Source organism: Elephantulus edwardii, unplaced genomic scaffold (genome assembly GCF_000299155.1).
Source record: "Elephantulus edwardii isolate Elephantulus edwardi_28Jun2011 unplaced genomic scaffold, EleEdw1.0 scaffold00022, whole genome shotgun sequence".
NCBI lineage: Eukaryota > Metazoa > Chordata > Mammalia > Macroscelidea > Macroscelididae > Elephantulus > Elephantulus edwardii.
Genome location: NW_006399772.1, coordinates 4,868,357 through 4,889,541, shown reverse-complemented (window position 1 = coordinate 4,889,541; position 21,185 = coordinate 4,868,357). Strand labels below are relative to the sequence as shown.

General features: G+C 36.5%; 1 protein-coding gene across 1 annotated transcript in view; it reads left to right on the top strand.

Annotated features, from left to right (window-relative positions):
• The window catches only part of RSBN1L (round spermatid basic protein 1-like), a 75,500-nt gene that overhangs the window by 30,892 nt on the left and 23,423 nt on the right, over positions 1 to 21,185 (top strand). Inside the window, exon 4 of the mRNA XM_006882680.1 lies at positions 8,016 to 8,656. Coding sequence (XP_006882742.1) covers positions 8,016 to 8,656 — 641 coding nt within the window. The remainder of the gene's footprint in view (positions 1 to 8,015; positions 8,657 to 21,185) is intronic.

Genomic DNA, 21,185 nt, shown 5'->3' with positions numbered 1-21,185 from the left:
TCTTAAATTATTTCAAAATAGATTATCATCATCTAGAATTTATGGGGAGATCTTTCTCTGAATATAGAAAAGATGCTATTGAACTGTGTACTTCTCTTTATGCTCAAGAATATCCTTTTGCTTTTGTATTGCTTCTCTGTTACAAGTATATTCAGTTATTATTTCTTCCCATAGACAATTTAAAATATGTATCATAGAGGAATAGTGTAATATAAATCCTGTTTTAAAAATCAGAACTAATTTAGAATTTGAGATAGAAAAGAAGAATCAATGACATTCAGTTGCTAGACAGCTAGACAATTCATTAGCTGCCCTATCAAGTTGATAATGAAAAGGTATTCATCAGAGCACCTTTACCTTGCTTAATTACACATCCAACTTCTAGACTGATAAACCTTTGAATCTACATACAAAAGACCATAGTTCTGCATATGCAATGTAATAACTTGGTTTTATTATTTAAGACTAGATAAACAGTATTAACCTATATTTCCGTTTCATTATTTGTCATGTTTGTAGATGGTTTTGGTGACACTTTATAAAAGCTTTCTTTTCTACATGACTAAACTTTGTTTTCTATAATATATTTTAAACCTGGAAAAGCACATTGTGGTTTAAGTGGATGCCTACTTAGTTACTGCTTTTGGTCTTTTGTTTCCATGCTAATGTGCTTAATCATATGATTAGATCTATCTAATCTAATTAGATTGTAAGCTTTTGAGTCAGGAATCACGTTTAACTATAGTAGTGTTGTACAGCAGCAAATGGTTGATTACAGTTTAAAATACTTGCTTAAATTTACCCTATTGGTATAATTAAATAGGTTTCCTTTTTGAAACCTACCCATTAGGACGTATAATGATGTAAATTCCTATCCCTTGAGAATCTATGTCATATGCCTTAGGTACTTTATAAAAAATTCTTGTGTTCTTACTTGAATGCTAGATTAATAAATCATTAATGTGAAAAATGGAATGTAGGGAATATAAATGAAATAGTAATAATGGATGCTTTCTAGTAATGTGCAGTACCAAGGTTGATTCAGAAAAATTTAAGAGTAGATGAAAAATTTAAGTGATACTTTGAACCAAGCTAAGTTAGAACCTAATGATGATAAAATAAAAATAGACTGGTTTGTATATTTACTTTATAATTTACAAGATGATCATAGGAAATTACAGGGATATGTATTTTCAGTAAAATGGAGTAATACAATTTAATTGCGTTTTATAGACCTGTGAAGATTAAATAAGATAACATATAGCTGCTGAGTACAGAATATAGCCTTCAGATGCTTATCCCATGGATATGAATCTTTTTAAAAAATATACATAAGGTCAACTTTTAATAATTAAAATCTCATAAAACTTTCTCTTCCCTTCAGTGACTTGCATACATCAAAGTATGATTAATCTGGAAGACAGTACTGTCTAATTGTGAACATTGAGTAAGTCTAAGTTCTTGATACTAGCCAGCAAAAGGAGTTTGCTCTGCATTAGTAGCCATTTCTCAAATAAGGCTATAAGAATAAGGTATTCTTTGTCACTGATGTCAGAGAGCAACAAAAGGATTATTTGGGAAGGGCCAAATATACTCTTTACTTAGTACTGTGTGCCCCCTTTCTCTTCATAGCCTTCAATTTTTTATTCTCTCCTTGTTAGAATTTATTCTAGCTCTCATGTTACAGTCTGTTGGCACACATAGACATTGCTTGATGATGATGCTTAAAAATCCAAAATAAATGCTAGTTCTTATTTCATACCAGTCATTTTTCTATCATTTGTAGTTTTCTGTTTGTTTTTACAATAACGTCAAGTTTAATAAGATTGTCGATACATACATGGAATTCTGGTGGTAAAGACTTGGCGTTGCAAACCCAAATGTATGCAGTTCGAATATACCAGCTGTTCCTTGGGAGAAAGATGGGCAGTCTCCTCCTGAGCAATTTATAGCTTCTGAAAACCTGGTGGAGCGTCAATTATGCGTTGGTGCAATTTGGTAACACCTACCCACCACCATCACCACCACCACCACCCCCACCACCACTAGAACATACACAATTATACAAATGTTAAAAATGTTTTTTATGTAAAAGTCTTATTTTTTAATGATAATATTAGATTATCTTAAGTCCTTATATAAAGAGCAAATTAGTTTAAGACATAAGCATACTTCGTATTTATTCTTATCCTTCCATATTTGGTGTCTACCAACTACGAAGCACATGTCTATTAATTTTTATGTTGCTTACTAATGGGGAGTTTTAAGTTTACATGTAATAATTTAAAAAAATATTTTCATTGTGTTTCGAGCAGAAGTGTAGAGAGAAATAAGAATTTCCCATTCAGCAGTTTATAAACATTTTGCCTCTTGGTAGTGATTGTGGTCCTTACTATTTAATACCACTTTATCCACATCCTCTTTGGACTCTTCATTTCCATTAGGACATCTTCCTGCCTCTTCCTGCCTTCTGAACTCTGTTTTTGAGCAAGTGCTGCCTTTTTGGTCTCATAGTTGATTGTTCTGAGGAGCCCGTTTCTCACAGACATCAGTATTCTCTTTATAGACCTGTCTGTTCTTAGGCTGAAAGGTGATCCCTAGAAGAGGGATTTCTTCCAGCTTTGAAGAGTGTCCAAGGACCCGAGTTTCAGGGGCTCTACCAATTTCTGTCCCATTAAGTTTAGTATTTTTTTTTTTCTGATTTTTAATCTTGTTCTACATTTCCCTTTCTTTCTGTCCAGGACCTTCTGTTTTATTGTTATCTCGTGAGATCAGTCAGTTGTTCTAGTTTTGAGAGAATTTTTATCATTACAACATGTGAATGAAGCTTGTAGGTGAGCAGGTGGATTAAGAGTTGAACCAGTGTCCAGGGTTATTGGTAGCCTAGAGTCAGAGGTAAGTAATTCATGGCAGGAAGCATGGTGATGTCTTAGTAGATAAACATCAATGTTTTCTCAAAGGAAAAGGTTAAATTAGCAAAATTACTGTTGTGGAGTCAGATCCATTTTTTTTCTGGGCTATACCAGTGAATATTTTATTTTTAAAAGTATTTCTCATAATTAACCATTAACCTCTCTGCCTTATATATTTGTCTCTACTTCTGTGTGTGGTTCTTTTTACTTGGGTATGAGTATCTCTCTCTGGTTATGCATCAGCATCTCTCTGTTTTCTGTTTCACTATCTCACTTTGGTTTTATGTGTGCCTGTATGCCTCTGGCCCTCCCTGTGTAGGGGGGAGTTGGGGGAGGTGTGTGAAAGAGGGGTGCACAGGCTGCGCATGTTTCTTTGGCAATGTGCAGCTCTCTGTGCATAGTGTACTGCACAATTGTGGCTCCATGGGAAAACAGCTACCCAGTCAACCTTGTGCTTTTAAGAGTTTTTCCAGAGTATTTTGATACATTTTAGAGAAAGATTGAGTGAAAAGATGTTAAAGATTACATAACATGCTGGTGCCTCATTTTGGCTTAAAAGTGAAGAATGCATTTTTATAGTATTTATTGAAGTCCCACAAGACTTGGCATGTTGTTATACTCATGATTATGATTTATTACAATGAAAAGAGAGACTCAGTAAAGGAAAAAAGTGTCAGAGAGTGATGTCTAGGGAAAGCTAGATTCCTAGAGTCTTCAACCAGTAGATCTACGCATGACCTACTTAATTTGTCCAGCAATGAGTTGTAGCAATGAATGTGATATATTAATTACTAGGGAAAAGTTCATTAGAAGCTCAGTGCTTTTGAGTTTTACTAGGATTTGGAGCTCTGGTGGCCTAGTGGTGAGAAGTTGTGCTGCAGTCCCAAAGGCACACAGTTGAAGGCCACCAGCTGCTCCATAGAAGGATAAGCAGTCTTCTGGAGGGTCAGCTATAGGTCAGTCAGTACACAGCAGCAACAACTAGAAATTGGTCACAAAGACATTCTCTCCTTAGCATGACCCAAACCGTAAATTTCCTGAAAGATGGTTAGTATAAGCGTAATGAGCTACTCTTAACACAGAGTAGTAAAAACCCACATGAGTGAAATACAACATTCTGGATGCAACTGAAGGCCAACTTTGTATGCTGACATTTGTAAGGAAAGAGTTAACAGGGCAGCTATGGTTTTTTTTGTTTGTTTGTTTTAACACTGGTGTCATTTTTTTAATATTTTGTTTAATTGTTTACTATGAGAATTTAACTCTTTAATGATTATCTCAAAATCTGTTAACTGACTTGATAGTTTTCATTATGACATTGCTGACTGTCATTAAACGGTTATGCATATTTTATATCAAAATCACATGTGTTTCAATGAATGGATATTTGCAGTTTTAACTTTTTTAATATATTGACTATAAGTGTAATAAATAGGATATTACATTTTTCTTGTAAATGAAGCTGTTTATTTTGGAAAACTATTTTGTGAGATTTCATATGTATTTTTAAATAGTTTTAAGTATGCTATTAATCACCTAGGCCCTTTTATGTTTTGTAAAAAGATTTTTTTTTTTATTTTACCCATTGGGTTTCTCTCCCTATTTAGATTTTGCTTTTATGTATAAACCTTCAGCTTTTGTCTGATTGACCTCATGTTTTAGTCTTATTTTTATTATTTTGATATTTGGATGTTTTCTGTAACAAGTCTGAATTTAACATTATTCAAGTATGTTTCTTTACTACTGACAAACAGACTGTTTAGAGAATCAGCACTTTATATTTTATGATTTCCAGTGAACAGTGTTGTCAAATTTTTGTTTCTGCTTTTCATAATGGTATCATTTTGCTTATCTGTAAATTATCAGAAGTGGCTGTTGTTAACATTGTTATTTTGTCACAAAAAGTTGAAATTGATTGATGGCTGACTCTCCAGTGGGTTTTCAGAGACAATAAGTCACATGAGAGGATATTGCCCATGTATTCTGCTGCAGGCAGATAAGATAGTGGCGTCAAACTGTGTGCCTTGGAGTTGGCTTATAACTAAGCCACCAGAGATCATTAAACAACTGTTTTACAGAATCCTCATTAATTTGAAAGGATTTTTATTATTGTTTCCAGTGTTTGGATTTAGTTATATTCTTATCATGGGGAAAAACCAGACTGGAAGAAAGATAAAGGAAAAACCTTTAAATCTCAGGTATTCTTTTGGTTAGAGAAGTCTTTTCATTTATAGACTGTTTATAACAATGTACTAGGTGCTATGATGGACACGTGATGGAAAATAAAGTAACTTTACACTAAATTCTTATAAAACTTGTTTGATTCATACCATATGTTTAGAAAGACATGTGCAGGTATCCTATCAATGAAGCAAATAATAACTCTTCTGTGAAGTGAGCTCCAACTTAAATGATGAGGGCAAACAAAATGAAGAGAATGAGGTTAAAATTGTCATTTTATTTAGTAGTGCTTTCTAGACAGAGCAAGGGTTTTTTTTAAGGAGAAGAAATTCCTTTGCCAGTAATGCAAAAAAATGAGGTAGGACTGGATACGTGGTTTTTAAAATTTTTATTTATTTTTTAAGACTAGCACAGCTGTGAGAATAGACAAGTAGGTCAACTTGTAATTGACTGTGAGCAGTAGTTGAGACAACCCATTACCTTTGAACCACCCTGGACTGAGTATGTTTTATTTAAAAATTACAAGTAGTACAGTTTGACCAGAGCATGAGATAATGTGAGGACATTGGTTTTGATCACATACTAAGGAGCTTGTCTTTTTATTTGGTGACCATTGAGAACACCAGAAGGGACACAAGTGCTACCTGTACTCCCAGCACCCATACTACCAGGTGGTCTCTCTGACCACCTCTGTGAATGTGTTCCCTTATCTTCCCATCTTAGATGTGTTGAAAGTCTTGATCCAGTTGGCAGTGTAGCCTTCAGCCATACACCGAGCAACACAGGTCTCCCTTGTCCGTTAGACTCCCATAAGGTTTTAATATAATAAGATTCTTCTGGACATTAACAATAGATTATATGGGAACTGCCTGCAAGTTCCTTAATGTTCTATTCTATTACAGATGTTAAGTGATGTATAGCTGTAGTATGTATTACTAAGGATAGGATGTAAACAGAACAAAACCACCTAGTCATCTTTGTAACTTGAGGACTAGCTATAGTACATAGTATCAAGGAAGTAAAATTAGTCAAAGATGAGCTAGATAACGCTACCAATGCTTGGCTCTGTTGGGAGGAACAATTTGAGAAAATACCATTCGATTTTGTACTTAAGCCTTCTGGGAAAGAAAAATTTGAATAGACTGAAAACAACTAGAGTTAAAAGGACAGAAATAGATAATTACAGGAAAATACTAGCATAGATTGTTCTTTTTTCTTTTTTTAGCATAGGTGGTTCTTTGAAAAAGAGTTTGGTGGCCAGAGTAAGAGGAGAAAAACTTGTCATTTGGAATGGATTCTTCTTGTTGTATACCATCAAAGTCAGAACCAAACCATAGCTGAACCAGCAGTGGATTTTGTGAGGCAGTAAATAACACAGAAGGAGATTGCACTTCTTCCTCTTGCGGAGCAGCTCATAGATTTGAACTGTGTACCTTTGTGTTGACATCTTAGTTCCTTACCACTAAGCCACTAGAGCTCCTTACTTTGAATGGATGGGAGAGATTTATTTTTGAAAAGTAGGCAGGATATTTCATTTACTGAAAGCAAAAAGGAAAAAAGATGAGAAGATAAAAATTGGAAGCAAGGTGGAAGGATTGAATACTTGACAGATTATTAGTAAACATAAGATAGCAGAAGCAGTGAGTGGTGCCCTCTTTCAAGTGTTCCTTTAGTGACTTCTTCCCCTCAACTCTCTCATTGCTGTCTAGTCTGAACCAACTCATGGCTTGACCATCCAGATGGTTTCTGAGCCCATAAATCACAGGGAATGTGATTGACCATCTTTCTCGCATGGGACCTATTGTGGATTCAGGATGCCAAAAACAACCTTTAGGATAGAAATCCCACTATTTATTGAGAGTGTTTACCTTTTTCTTTTCACTAGAAATGCATAAACTGTGATAAGTTACACATTTATATGGATACTTAAAATTGATGATAACCATCATTGCTCTGTGTAGTTAAGTTCTTAGCTGCTGAGGGAAATTTTAACCCACCAGTTGTTCTGCAGGAGAAGAGATCTGTTGATCTGCTTCTGTAAAGATTTCAGGCCTGGAAAATCCTAAGGGGCAGTTCTGCTCTGGTCTAGAGGGTCACAGAGCCAAAATCAACTTGCAACACACTGTAGCCTCTGTGGGTTAGTCCTTTGGTCTTTGAACTTCTGTATTCCTGAAAGCACAGCCTACTTTCTTTTAGCTACAGATGTTCATTAATAATATATTTTGATCCTTAGTATCTTTTTCTTTAATTTTTTATTTATCTCTTTACTAGTAGATGGCTAATTTTTGAACTTAGAACATCAGAACTTATGCCATCTTCTCTATGATAACTTTGTTGAGTCTTCACTAGGAACTTGGTAAACTGTGGTGGACCTCAAATGTCCTACTTTAGAGGTAAGAAATGTTTAATAAAGAGGAAATATGGATAAAAACTAAAGAATCAACTGTTTGTTGCTGTTACACTATACATGTCTTTTTCTTTATGATTTATAAATCTTGACAATTCGGTATGATTTTAAAATCTTTGAATAATATAAAATTGATAATATATATTGGAGAGAAATAGCCGAGATGGGAGCTTTTTTTATATTAACCTTTATTCAATTTTTCATTTCTGATTTTTAGTTTATACAATTTAGAGGTTGTTTTCTAAAATATTCACCCATCTCACTACATCAGTAAAGACTGACTAAACGTACACTACCTGTCAGAACAGTGCGACATACCATGTGAATAACTTTTGTTCTGCACTGTTTTCTTTGGGGGAATAAGGGAGGCCAACAAAATCTTAATACTGAGTAGAATGAGTTCAGCTAGATCCTGAATCTGAGTAAATTTTGCTTGTTTATTATAAAACATTTCCTAAAACATGGGGTTTTTGGTAATGGAAATAAGGAGTTTCAAAAGAAATTTTTCCCAACAGGTGGGAAGGAGAAACCAAAAATTAACATAGAAGATTTACAGATTAAGAAGGTGAAGAAGAAAAAGAAAAAGAAACACAAAGAGAATGAAAAACGGAAGCGTCCAAAAATGTATAGCAAATCTATTCAAACCATCTGCTCAGGATTGCTATCTGATGTTGAAGATCAAGAAGCCAAAGGGATTCTAAGTGATAGCATAAAAGATTACATTGGAAAGAATTTGGATACCAAGAACTATGATTCCAAAATTCCAGACAACAGTGAGTTACCATTTGTCTCATTAAAGGAGCCACGGGTTCAGAAAAACCTCAGAAGGTTGGACACTTTGGAATTCAAAGAGCTCATTCATATTGAGCACCAGCCTAATGGAGGTGCGTCAGTTATTCATGCCTACAGTAATGAACTCTCCCACTTGTCTCCTGTGGAGATGGAGAGGTTTGCCGAAGAGTTTGTGGGACTGGTGTTCAGTGAAAATGAAAACTCTGCAGCTTTCTATGTCATGGGTATTGTTCATGGGGCAGCTACTTATTTACCTGACTTTTTAGACTACTTTTCATTCAATTTTCCCAATTCACCAGTGAAAATGGAGATATTGGGAAAGAAGGATATAGAGACAACGACTATGTCTAATTTTCATGCTCAGGTAAGAGGTTTATGTTTGGTTTGTTGTTGTTTTTCTAAAAAAAAAATAGCTTTTAGTTATATGATTTTGAGATGTTTCTGCTCTTTATTCCTGATTTTCTGTAGGTTTGGAATAAAAAGGTAAGAATACAGTGAAATATGGAGTATTAAGAGTGCATTACTTTTTGATAATAGACTTCAAAGTTTAAATTTCACCTCTTGGTTGTCTTAAAGATAATTAATGAGATAATGAAATATTTGTTGCCCTTTTTAGGGAAGACTTTATTCTGCCCTTAAAGAAGCTTAATTAGTAATGCATTTTCTAGTCCTTAAAACAGTTATGTTTTTTTTCCCCCCCTAAAATGTGAAATCACCAAAAGTTGTTTCTTGCTTTATAGAACCTTTGAAGATCTTAGCACTGGTTAAGTAAGTCTTGCTAAATATTGGCCCTTAATTATATTATGATACAAAGGACCTACCAGTCCTTGATTGTATAAAAAAATGAACAAATCAATTCATACATTGAACTAATTTTTATTTCCCACCTTTCACTATGTAATAGAATACATAGTATTCCAGAAGATACAGAATGCTCGTTCACTGGGTCTGGAAAGTAAATATGCTCCTATCTAAAACTTATCCCCAGTCCAGGGACTGCTTAGGCCAAGAGATCAGCCAGTTCTCAGTTCTCATGTTAATTGATGCTACAACCTCTCTTTTTTTGTAGTAATTAACAACATTCTAGTTCAGACAGAGGGGAAAAAAGTAAATTTCAAAAGATCTTCAACTCAGCTTACTGCTATTGAGGCACAAGCATTTGCGGGCTGAACCTCTGGTGGGTTTCGGAGGCTGTAAATGATATAGGAAGAGATTGCTGTTCTTTCTCCCCTGGAGCTGCTGGTGGATTCAAACCATCAGAGAGGTGCTGCATTTGGGTTAGCAGTAGAACTCTCTGTGGACTAAGCCAGAGTTCCCTCTGATGATCTGTCTGGGCTAACCTTTCTCAAATAGATAGAGCTTGGAGTGACTTACTAATTTTTTATAAAGTAGACCGCAATACCAGGAGTAGAATAAAATGTCAGTCTCTAAACGGACTCTTGTAGAGGCCTTTTTCTTACCCTTGATATATTCTTTTTTGTGCAGAGGAGGGGTACACACTCTAGTTGTAGTCTTTACCTTAAAAATGATGGTCTGATGTCCAGTCACATCTACACAGACTCCCAATTTTGTTTCTTTATGTGTCAAAAACTTTGTTGCTGCTATGCTAGTTCATTTCAATAATATGAAACTGATGTCCTATTTGTAGTGTGCTGTCAAGTAAGAATCATATCATAGCTGACCCTCTGGTGGGTTATCACATAACAATCCCCATCTTTCTCCTATAGAATAGGTGGTGGGTCAGAACTAGCTGCCTTTGGGTTGACAGCTCAGCTCTTCATCATTAGGCCACCAGAGCTCCTTAAATGTAATAGTATTCACATTTTCTTTAAAAAAAAAAACTTTAAAAATTTCTAAACTTATTACTCTCCAGTCAATTTCAAATCATAGCAGTTCTACAGGACAGAGACAAACTTCCTATGTTTTCCAAGACCATAAGTCTTTATGGGAGCAGACTGCCCACATCTTTCTTCAAGGAACAGCTGGTGGGTTTGAAAAGCCTACTTTTTATCTCTGTAAATTTTCATTAAAATTAATAATAATAATAAAAAAATTAAAAAAGAAAAGCCTACCTTACAGTTACCTTTCAGTAAGTAGCCCATTGCTTAACCACTGTACTACCAGGGCGCCTATGGAAGGTTAAATAACATTAATTTTATGTTTATGATAAGTATTTTCACCTTAACTGTGTAATAGGTACAACATGGAAACGACTTCTATTATTAAATAAGGTGCTTTTTCTTGTCATGCTAGCATGTAGCTGGGTTATGGCACTCAAGTCCTTGATAACATACCTACCCTGCTTGCCACCATCTCTTCAGCATTCTTGGGTAACATGTTTATTGCAGGGGAGCATCTAGCACAGGCATCCTCTGTATTGCCAGCTGGGCTCTGGTCCTCTGTCTGTGTGATCTGCTATCCTGATAACGTCAATATATCAGACTGCTCCTGGCTTTTTTTAGCTTTAGACTTTTAGACTGAAATAATGGAAAAAGCTACTTGTGCTTTTATTCTGAGGTTCTTTGAATTTTATCATTTCTATGCTGTGGAGAAGAATATGTAGAGAAGAGTTGCACTGAAATACTAAATCAGTATTTCCTCTGCACTGCACAGTTACTTTGCTTGTTTGGATTTGGTTTGTTTGTTTGTTTATTTTTTTTGTGGGGGGGGAGTTTAGCAAACTAAGGAATTTGTTTGCAAACTGGCAGGTATCTATGAGTTTGCCATATTATGTATTTGACTTATTGAAACTAAATGGGATCCAAATTATAATTGTAGAAGGAAAATGAACATGCTTTTTCTAGCTTGATTTTATTTCTCAATCTTAACCTAATTTCCTAGTAAAAGCTATCTCAACCTCATTTATAATGTCCCTGTAGGACTTTTTTTTTTAGAGATGTAGTATCCACAGAGAGAAGGGTACAAATGATATAATAATAATAATAATAATAATAATAATAATAATAATAATTTTATACACACACACTCTTGGTGAATCTTAATGGCTTACCTTTTTACCTTAGTAATAAAAGTTCACTAAGAAGTTTTATCAAATAGAGGTTTTCAATTTTAAAATAATCTGATATATAAGTTCTTTTGTACAAATGGATGCACTCATGCTTAAAAATTAGAATGTTACTTGTAATTCAAATCCTTCCTTAAGTCCTCCTGATGAGGATTCTCCCTACCTTCCACCACACATACAAACACCTGGTCGGGGATACCACAGATAAGTAGTTTCTGGTTTTTAATTTTATATATAATCTCCTCCCATGCAATTAACTTGAAAACCTGCTGGAGGGTCAGCTATAGGCCGATTCTGGCTCGACAGTACACAACAACAACAATATATGATAGGGAGTTGTACTACCAACCCAATGGTGGAGAGTTCAAATCCACCAGCTGCTCCACAGGAGAAAGATGAGCATTGTCCTTCTCTGTGAACCCTCTGGAGGGCCAGCTGTGAGTCAGTTCTGAATCTGGGGAATTGAGGGGATATAGCATGTCTGAAATCATGCTGGAAAAGGGGGGGAAATGTGAGAGAGACGAAGATCCTCAACAAGATGGATTGATATATTAAATCTAACAGTGGGCTCTAGCATAGATTCAGATCTGTTGTTTATAGGGTCACTGTGAGTGATAGTGGACTTGAAGGTACCTAATAACAACAGCATTGTTATATATATTATATAATAAATGGCATTTACTATTGTACTATTGTATTTTTGCACTTGTCTGTCCACTTGCTGTACAGAGGTAACTTATGGTTGCTGTGATGCTAAACACTGTGACACTGCTGTTTCAAATGCTTGAATGGTTACCCATGGTGAACAGTGTTTGGTGGAGCTCCCCGATTAAAACAAGCTAGGAAGCAGGAGTAGCATCCACTTTCAAAATACCTTGCTTCTGGAAACCCTATGAACTTGGAAAAATAATGAAAGTTATACACGTGTTCCGGTCTTTCGTTCATAGGCAGACTATGCCATATGACTTTCATTCATAGGCGTCTACAACTCGATGGCACCTAACAACAACAACAGCAACTAGTGTTGTATGCAGGGAGCTCTGGTGGCTTAGTGGTAAGGCTCCTCATAGTTGAAATCCACCACTTGCATTCGGGAGGAAGATGTATCATTTCCTACTGTGCAAGCTACTACCTCTGAAAGCTCCCTATAGAATTATGAGTGTTTCCAATTCTACATCTGACAACAACAGTATTGCATATAGGGAGCTCTGGTTGTGTAACCCATAGGCATTGCTGCTGCTAAGCTAAGAGCTGCACCTCTCTGGCAGTTTGAATCCACCAGCACCCTCATCAGAAAAAGATGGATCATTTCCCCTCAATTTAACAGCTTGGAAATCCAGCTGGAGAGTCAGCTAAGAGCTGCTTCCCACGCAATGGTGATGAACATTGCTACATGAACTAGTAGTAAATAGTATGGACTGCAGTGGTCTCTAATATCTTTCCTTCAACATGATGTTTGTAGAATTTAGTCATTTTATGTTTAGCAGTTTGTTCTTTCTTGTTGCTGGACCTGTGTTTTAATGTACTGTAATTTGTTTTGTTTACTACGGATAAACTTTTCAGTTTCCAGCTTGACATTTTTACAACAGTTGCTGGGAATGTTCTTATATACATAATTTCTTCAATATATGTATGTGCTTCTGTTTGATGCATGTTTAGGGTTGGAATTTCAAGATTGTAAAGCATTAAGTGTTTAGCTCTACTATAAATACTGCTAAATAGTTTCTGAACTGATTCTTGTTTATTAATTTATGTTGCCATGAATAGTGTTCCATATTCTTAGCTGTGCTATTTATACCTTTTTTATTCTAGACATTCTATTGTCTGTATTCCATTAGGGTAATTCATTAGGGTTTTAATTTGGATTTCTTTGAGGACTAAAAGTTTGATTAATATTCATTTGGATATCTGTTTTGTAAAGCACCTTTTTTGTCCATTTTACTTTTTTGAAGTGGAATCTTTTGTCAGATATACATTGAACAAATGCTTGGGTGATTGGCTTTTTCACTCTTAAGAGTATCTTGTTGACCAGAAGTTGTGAAGTTTATTAAAATCTAAGGTGTAAGTTCTTTTTCCATTTATGACAAGTGTTTTTATGTCTGTTTTTAAATATTTGTCTATCCCTTTCTTAAAATATACCAAAATAGTTGCTGTCAAATCACTTCTGACTACTGGCAGCCTCCTATGTGTTGGAGTAAAACTGTACTGTTTCTTTACTGTAACAAACAGAAATTTACTTTCTCAGCATTTAGGAAGTAGGATGTTAGCATTCAGGATGCTAACTCTAGAGCAAAGGCTGTTCTCTCTGTCATCTCTGTGGGGAATGTTCCTTGTCTCCCCAGTTTCAGATTCCTGGATCTTTTGACGATTTCCATGTAGAGCATGCCTTCAGTCTCCCCCATCTCTTCTTGTTAGCTCACTTTTACTCCAGCACTTTCAGAGTAAGATCTTTTGGAAGTGGATGACCAGGCTTGTATTCTGATGGGCGTTTGGATGGGCTCAATGCACCAACTTTGCTCTTAGTTAGCTGAGGGCCTGGCCATTTACACTACTCAAAGTTGTGACTGTATTTCCCAAAATGATCATTATAGAACTTTTATTGTTTGAACTTTCACATTTTCATTCTGTACTTCATGGGAAATTGACTTTTCTTTCTAGGGTAACATAAAGAATCAAGGTTCATATTTGTCCACATAGGTATCCAGCAGACCTAGAATCATTTGCTGAAATGACACCTATTCCTCATTGCATTGCCGTGCCACCTTAGGTTGTGTCCCTGTGCCCGTATATGGTGGATTGGTGGAACTCTGATTTCATTGTTCTGTTTGTCCTAATTCCTGTAGCTTTATAATCAGTCTTTTTTAAAAAAATGTATTTTGTGTGTGTGTGTACCATCAATTCAGATCTGACTGGTTTCCCCTCCTCTAGCAGGGGATCTGGGATTGCAGTTCAGCTTCTTGCCACGAAGCCGCCAGAACATCCTGTAATCAGTATTGATGCCTGATAGGAGAGAGTTACCAGAGGTAGTTCTTCAAGCTTTTCTTGGCTCTTAAGTGGCTGATCTGACCCTGATGTCTCATTTATCAATAGAAATGTCTCTAGTTGTGAGCTCTTATGCTAGGGAGCAGGGGTAAATAGACTCTAGAGGGAAGCTGCTGCTTTTCCTCCTTTTTACTTTTGTGATCTAGTAAATATTCTCTAATTCCCTTTAACTTTTGGTCCAGGCAAAACAGTGAAAAACCCCAGTCAACCCAGTAGTATTTGGATGATAATTAAACACTTAAGACAAACTAGTGTGGAGTTTATAAAGAAGTCTCGATCTCACCCTTCTTTTTGTTTTAGTTTGAAAAATACATTTTGAGGTGTTAAATTAATGGTAATAGGTGGCTATGTAGTTAACATTTTTATGGATAAAACAGAGTGTATTTAATAATACTAGAGAAGCAGTTTTTGAGAAGAATCTCACTGCTTTCCTAGATCAGAATTAAAGTGCTTGAGGGGGAGGGGCACAAAAAACAGCAATAACCAAAAACTAGAATATTTGCTTTGTGTATTTTTCTATCCTAACATTGTAAACTGTACAAAGAATGACATTTTGAAAGCCCCTTAATGCAGAAAGACCCAAATGCATAGGGTTTAAGCCCACCAGCTGCTCCATGAGAGAAAGAGAGGTAATCTCCTCTGTGACATACAACCCCTGACAACCCACTGGGAGGTCAGCTGTGAGTCAGTTTTGATTCAGTGGCTGTGAGGGAGTGGAGGATGACTGCATCATTACGTAACTGCTAAATGTTATCACTACATAATTGCCAAACTACTGAGAAACTTAGCTCAGCCATAGAGTAGGTGCAGTAGATAATGTGCACCTGCCGAGATACACATTTACTATATAGAATTGTATATTGTTTTAATAGATCATGTTAATTTTCTAATATTTAGGTCTGAGGTTAATAGCCTTCCTGCATTCTCAAACCCCCAATTTTATTTTTATTTTACCCTTGTCCTAAGTTGTTGTCTAGTAATCTGTCTCCAGGTGTTAGAGGTGTACTTAACAGTGGAGCTTATTTGATCTGTTAGCCCTGCTCTCTATGAAAAAGAAGAGAAAATGAACATTTCTTTAGCTAATGCTGCATGATTTACGATGCTAAGCTAATGAAGACAGTTTAAAGTGCCCTCTTTGAAATATCATGTCTTTGTACTAAATTAACGTTTTATCCACTTGTGCTGTGAAGCCAACCAAGTCAAACTATCACTGAGCCAATTTCAGCCCCAGCCTGTAAATTACCATATAAGCAGACTGTCACATTTTTCACACAAGGTACAGCTGGTGGGCTTTGACACCTGACCTTTTAATTAGAAGCTGAACACTTGAACCACAACACTGTAATGGCTTTTAGTTGTGCTCTAAAATCAAAGCCAAAGTCACTGCTATAAAGTCAATTCTGACTCGTAATCAGTCTTAAAATCCCATGGTTTCTGAGGTAGTAAATCTTAAGGAGGAGAGACTGCCCATTTGTCTCCCTTGGGACAACAGCAAGGTGTGAACTGCTGAAATTACTAGAGTGTGACACACTGCACACTGTGCCGCTAGAGCTCCCTAGTTGTGCTGTTGCTGTTCGTTGTTATAAGGTACTGCAGTTGAGTACAACTCACAGCGACCCTGTGAACAACAGATCTGAACCTTGACCTATCCTGTGCCATCCTTACAATCTCTGACATATTTAAGCCAATGCTATAGTCACTGTCATTCCACCTGGTTGAGGGTCTTCCTCTCTTTTGCCATCTCTCAACTTTCCTAAGCATGATGGTCTCTCCAAGGAATATCCTCTTCTGACAACATGCTTAAAGTATGCTTTATCATCATTGTCTTCATGGAGCACTGTGGATGCTTTCTCCATTACAGATGAACTAGTATATGTAAAATATTATAACAAACTCTAATTGAAAAGTGAGCTTTTCTCTTTAGTTGTGTTAATTTAATTTAAAAGTGGATAATATGTTAATTCTTATTTTGTCTGATGTTATATGGATATGTTTTAAATAACGTTAACTTTTTATTTAATGTCATTACCCATTTTGAAGTATGGGGAAACTCTAATGGGGACTGGCTCCCCCTTGTGGCATGCTTGTTTATGTCAGATGTTTTGATTGTCTCAGCAAGAGTTTTGCCACAAAACAGGAGTCTCCCTTTTTTTGAAAAGAACAGGGAGACTCCCTTTCCTCCCTCTGAAAACCAATAGAATAGATGCGCAGTTTCATTTCTTTCCCTTCAGGTTTTGATTGTAATCATTATCTCATGTTTAGGTTGTTTTTTTCCTCCCTAAAATGATGCAGATAGCAAGCTTATTCTTAGTTGTCTCCGAGTCACCCCTGACTCTGGCATGCCAAGCACAATGGAACAAAACACTGCCCAGTTTTCTGCCATCCCTAGGTTAGGTTGCAGGCTATGTAAGGCTGCAGTTTGCTGTGATACATAGGATTTTCATGGGCTTATAATTCAGAAGTAGATAACTAGACTATTGTAGTTGAGTCTGGAGGGAGCTCTGGTGGCATAGTCCATAGGGAGTTAGGCTACTAATGTGAAGGCTGCCAGTTCAAATACAGAAGCAGGAGAAATATTAGCAGACTCCTCTCGTGATTCACAGCTTCTGAAAACTTGCTGGAGTTAACTATGATTTGGCTCAGACTAGACAACAGTTACTACAAATAGAGTCAGAAGGTCTACTTAAACCTGTTCGGCATAACAGCAACACACAAGCCTCCACTGTCAGAGGTACTGCTGTGCATGAGGTGCTTTGGCTGGAAATAAGATTCGGTGAGAATTCTTAGAACCATCATCAGTGTCTCACAGATTCAAGCCCGAAATATCCATAATTTGTAATATAAGTCAATATTTCTTCATCTAAGAAATGCTTAATTTTTCGAGACTTTAATAGGAATACTAAGACTACAAGTAAAATAGATTTTGTAGTTAATATAGTTTGTATAAAACTGGCCAACTAAGAAATTTATTTACTGTAATACTGCTCAGGAACTCTAACAGACAATGTGCATACTGAATATCCCAAAATAGGGAAAAGGTTTTTTCAAACACCTGAGACTATATGGTACCATTTTCAGAAGCAAATTTATCGAGAAACATGTTTTTGAAACAACAGAGCTATTTCAGGTGAATCATTCGTGCTGTTTTGAGTCCTTTTTGTCATATTTGCTTCTTCCTTCATTGTAGAATTTTTTTTAAGCACAAGCATTCCTTGCGTTAGAATAAGATGGATTTGTAACTGTCTTTAAAACTTTGTAAGTCATTCAGACTACGTAGAAGTTGGCTTTATTTTTGCCTTTGTGTAAGAAAAGGCTCAAGGTCTTTTCTGTGATTTAAAAAGCTACACATGCTGCAAGTGAAAGGATTTGTTGAGATAAGAGTTGGTTTAGTCATTTCAAAATGAGGGGAGATTTACACAACATTCAGGGAAGGTTTCAAAGATAGTGATGTGCCCTGCTCAAGGACTGTATCTTAGCACGCACCTTTCTGAGTGCATGTGACTCCACCATCCTGCCACGAATCCAATCTCACATTAAAGTATCATCTATATAGTTCTTTCAGAGATACTTTTTTAGTTTAAATACATTAGTATGTAAAATTTGGAATGCTGTAAAATATTAAACAAATGGTTGCATCTAATGGAGTTTGAAATATTAGGTTATTAAGCCAGCAAGTTCTATTATATATTATATGATTTAATTATAACGCTCAGAGCCTATCGCTGTCAAGTCAGAACCAGCTTATAACTGATCCTCTGGTGTGTTTTTTGAGGCTGTACATTACATGGAGAGGTGCCACCAGGAGAGGTGCCACCATTCGATTAGCTGGGTAATACCTACCTTACAAACAGTACCACCATAGCTCCCTGTATAAAGCTATGTTATGTCATACTTTGAGATTTAAATTTCACAAATTTAAGATCTTGATGGAGTCACAGTTTATTTTTCAAATTTTAACTTGAAAATAAATTGTGAATCCATCAAGATTTTAAATTTCTGTTCATCCTATCTGGTTATCATGGCATCTTTAATCGTTTGTTGTTGTTACGTGCCGAGTTGCTTGCGACTCACAGCGACCTACAACAGCCCTAAACCCTGCTCTATCTCTTGCCAATCTTATTGTCTCCGACACGCCTATCCCCATTACCCCAGTCACTGAATCAATCCATCCCATCAAAGGTCTTCCTCTCCTGCACTGCCCCTCCATCCTCTCAAGCATGACATCCCTCTTCAAGGACTGGTCCCCTCCTTGCAACATGTCCAAAGTATGTCAGATGAAGCTTCAGAATCCTTGCCTCCAAGGAGCAGCATGGCTTTACTCTCTCCAGGATAAACTTTGTTTATTCTCCAGGATAAACTTCATTTGTTCTCCTAGCAGTCCATGGTATATTAAATACTCTTCTCCAGCACCAAAGCTCAGGTGCATCAACTCTCCTTCTATCATTCCTAGTCATTGTCCAGTTCTCTGATGCATAGCAAGTAATTGCAAAGACTGTGACCTGTATTAGGCGCACCTTAGTCTCCAGACTGCCATCATTGCTCCTCAATACCTTGGAGTGGTCTCTCACAGCAGACTTTCCCAATGCAATTCATCTTTTAATTTCCTGGCTGCTGATACCAAGACTGTTAATTGTAGAGCCAAGCAAACTGAAGATGTCAACAATCTAAATCTCTTCATCATCCATCATGATGCTGCCAGTCGGCCCAGTGGTGAGAATCTTTGTTTTCTTATTGTTGAGCTTCAATCCATATTTAAGGCTGCAGTCCTTGAGCCTCTGCAGCAAGCACTTTAATGATTAGAAGAAAAAATATTTTAAAAGGAAGTTACTGTTTTAAATATGATAGCTCAGCACGGTTTTTATGAAGACCATGTTTTCTAGTAAAATTTATCATTGAGTTAGAATCAGCTCTTCACTAACGCTCCAGATTTATGGTGGCAGTAAATCTCAACGAAGGAGCAGCACCTGGTCAATTTGAACCACATACCTTGGGGTTGGCAGCTCAAACACCAAGCCATCAGTTTCCTTTCCTTTTAATAGTGGGTGCTTTTGTTAAAAAATTTTGAAACCAGTACTTTGTTATAGCAAATTATATGTGTAAATGAATTTATTTTGTTTTTTACTATTTTTACCTTTATTTTCAAATAATAGCATCCACTTCCAAAAAACAACAACAAAAGATGGCCTCTGGAAATTCTATGAACTTGGTCAAAAGATGGAAGTTTTGCATTCAAGACTTCATTCGTAGGGTCGCTATGGGTCATCTATGACTCTATAGCACTTAACAACAGCACCTTTACTCTTTAAATTCAAATTCTCAAAAATAAAATCCTTTGACATATTTAGGAATTTTAACAGAACTTCTCCTGTAAGGAATGAGATTGCCTCCCTTTCTCCTGCAGATCAACTGATGGAGTCATGTTAACACAGAGGTGTGGCCATCGAATTAGTTTAACACCCTATAGACGAGGTCCCCAGATCCATTGCTTTTAAGTAAAAATTCACGTCTCTTTTATTTTTCAATTGCTTGATGATATATATGTGGTCAGTATTTAAACACAGAAATTTTTACACTAAGGTGAATGTTAAATATGTTAGTAACTAGTTCTCATTTTCTGAGTATTACATTTATTTATCGTTTCTGTAGTTTAATGTATAGTAGATTTTTATAGGAAAAATGGTTCTTTGAATTGCATGGCAATAGTTGGTAAAATAAAATAGAAAAAACTATTTGGATATTTGAAGAAATTAATTCATATAGTATATGTTGCATTCTGTCAACTTGAAACTAACTCATAGCTGATCTTCCAGCAGATTTTCAGAAGCAGAGTAAATTGCACAGGTGGATAGTACCCATTTCTTCCACGGAGCAACTGGTGGATTCATATCACGTGACTTTGCATTGACAGCACTGTTCCTTAGTAATAATAATATATAGAAAGATCTGGTGGCTTGATGTTGTTGTTAGGTGCTGTTGAGTCGAGTGTGCCGCATATAGACCCTATAGACATTAGATCTGAACCCTGTCCTGTCCTGTGCTGTCCTCATCAGCTCTGACACACTTAACTGCACATTGGTGTGGCACTATGTCTTTCCATTTTATTGAGGGTCTTCCTCTCTTCCACCGACCTTCCACCTTTCCTAGCAAGATGTCCAGAATATGAAAGATGAAGCTTTGCCATCTTTGCCTCCAGGGAACACTCTTGATTGCACATTCTTTAAGATATATATTTGGGTTTTTGGCAGACCATGGATATTAAGTATTGTTTTCCAACACCACAGTTCAAAGGCATCAGTTCTTCTGTCATCCTTATTCATTGTCCAGCCCTCAGATGTGTAGTAGTTGATTGAAAAGACCGTGGTGTAAATTAGGCGCACATTAGTCTTCAGACTAACATTAGTCTTCAGACTACCCTGGAGAGATTCCTGATAACAGATTTGTCCAATGCACTGTATCTCTTGATCTCCTTACTGCTCGTATCAAGAATGTTGATTATTGACAACTTCAGTCCTTTCTCCATCAGTCATGATGTTGTCTGTTGGCCCGCTCGTGAGGATTTTTGCCTTCTTGATATAAGAGATGCAATCTGTATTGAAGACCTTCTGCAGCAAGGATTGCAAAGCCTTTTCACTTTCAGCAAGCAAGGTTGTGGCATCTGCATAATATGTTGTTGTTATGTGCCGTCGAGTCGCTTGCGACTCATAGCGACCCTATGTACAACAGCCCTAAACTCAGCTCTGTCCTGTGCCAATCGCACTGTCTCTGACACTCCCATCCCAATTATCCCAGTCACTGAATCAATCTACCTCATAGAGGGCCTTCCTCT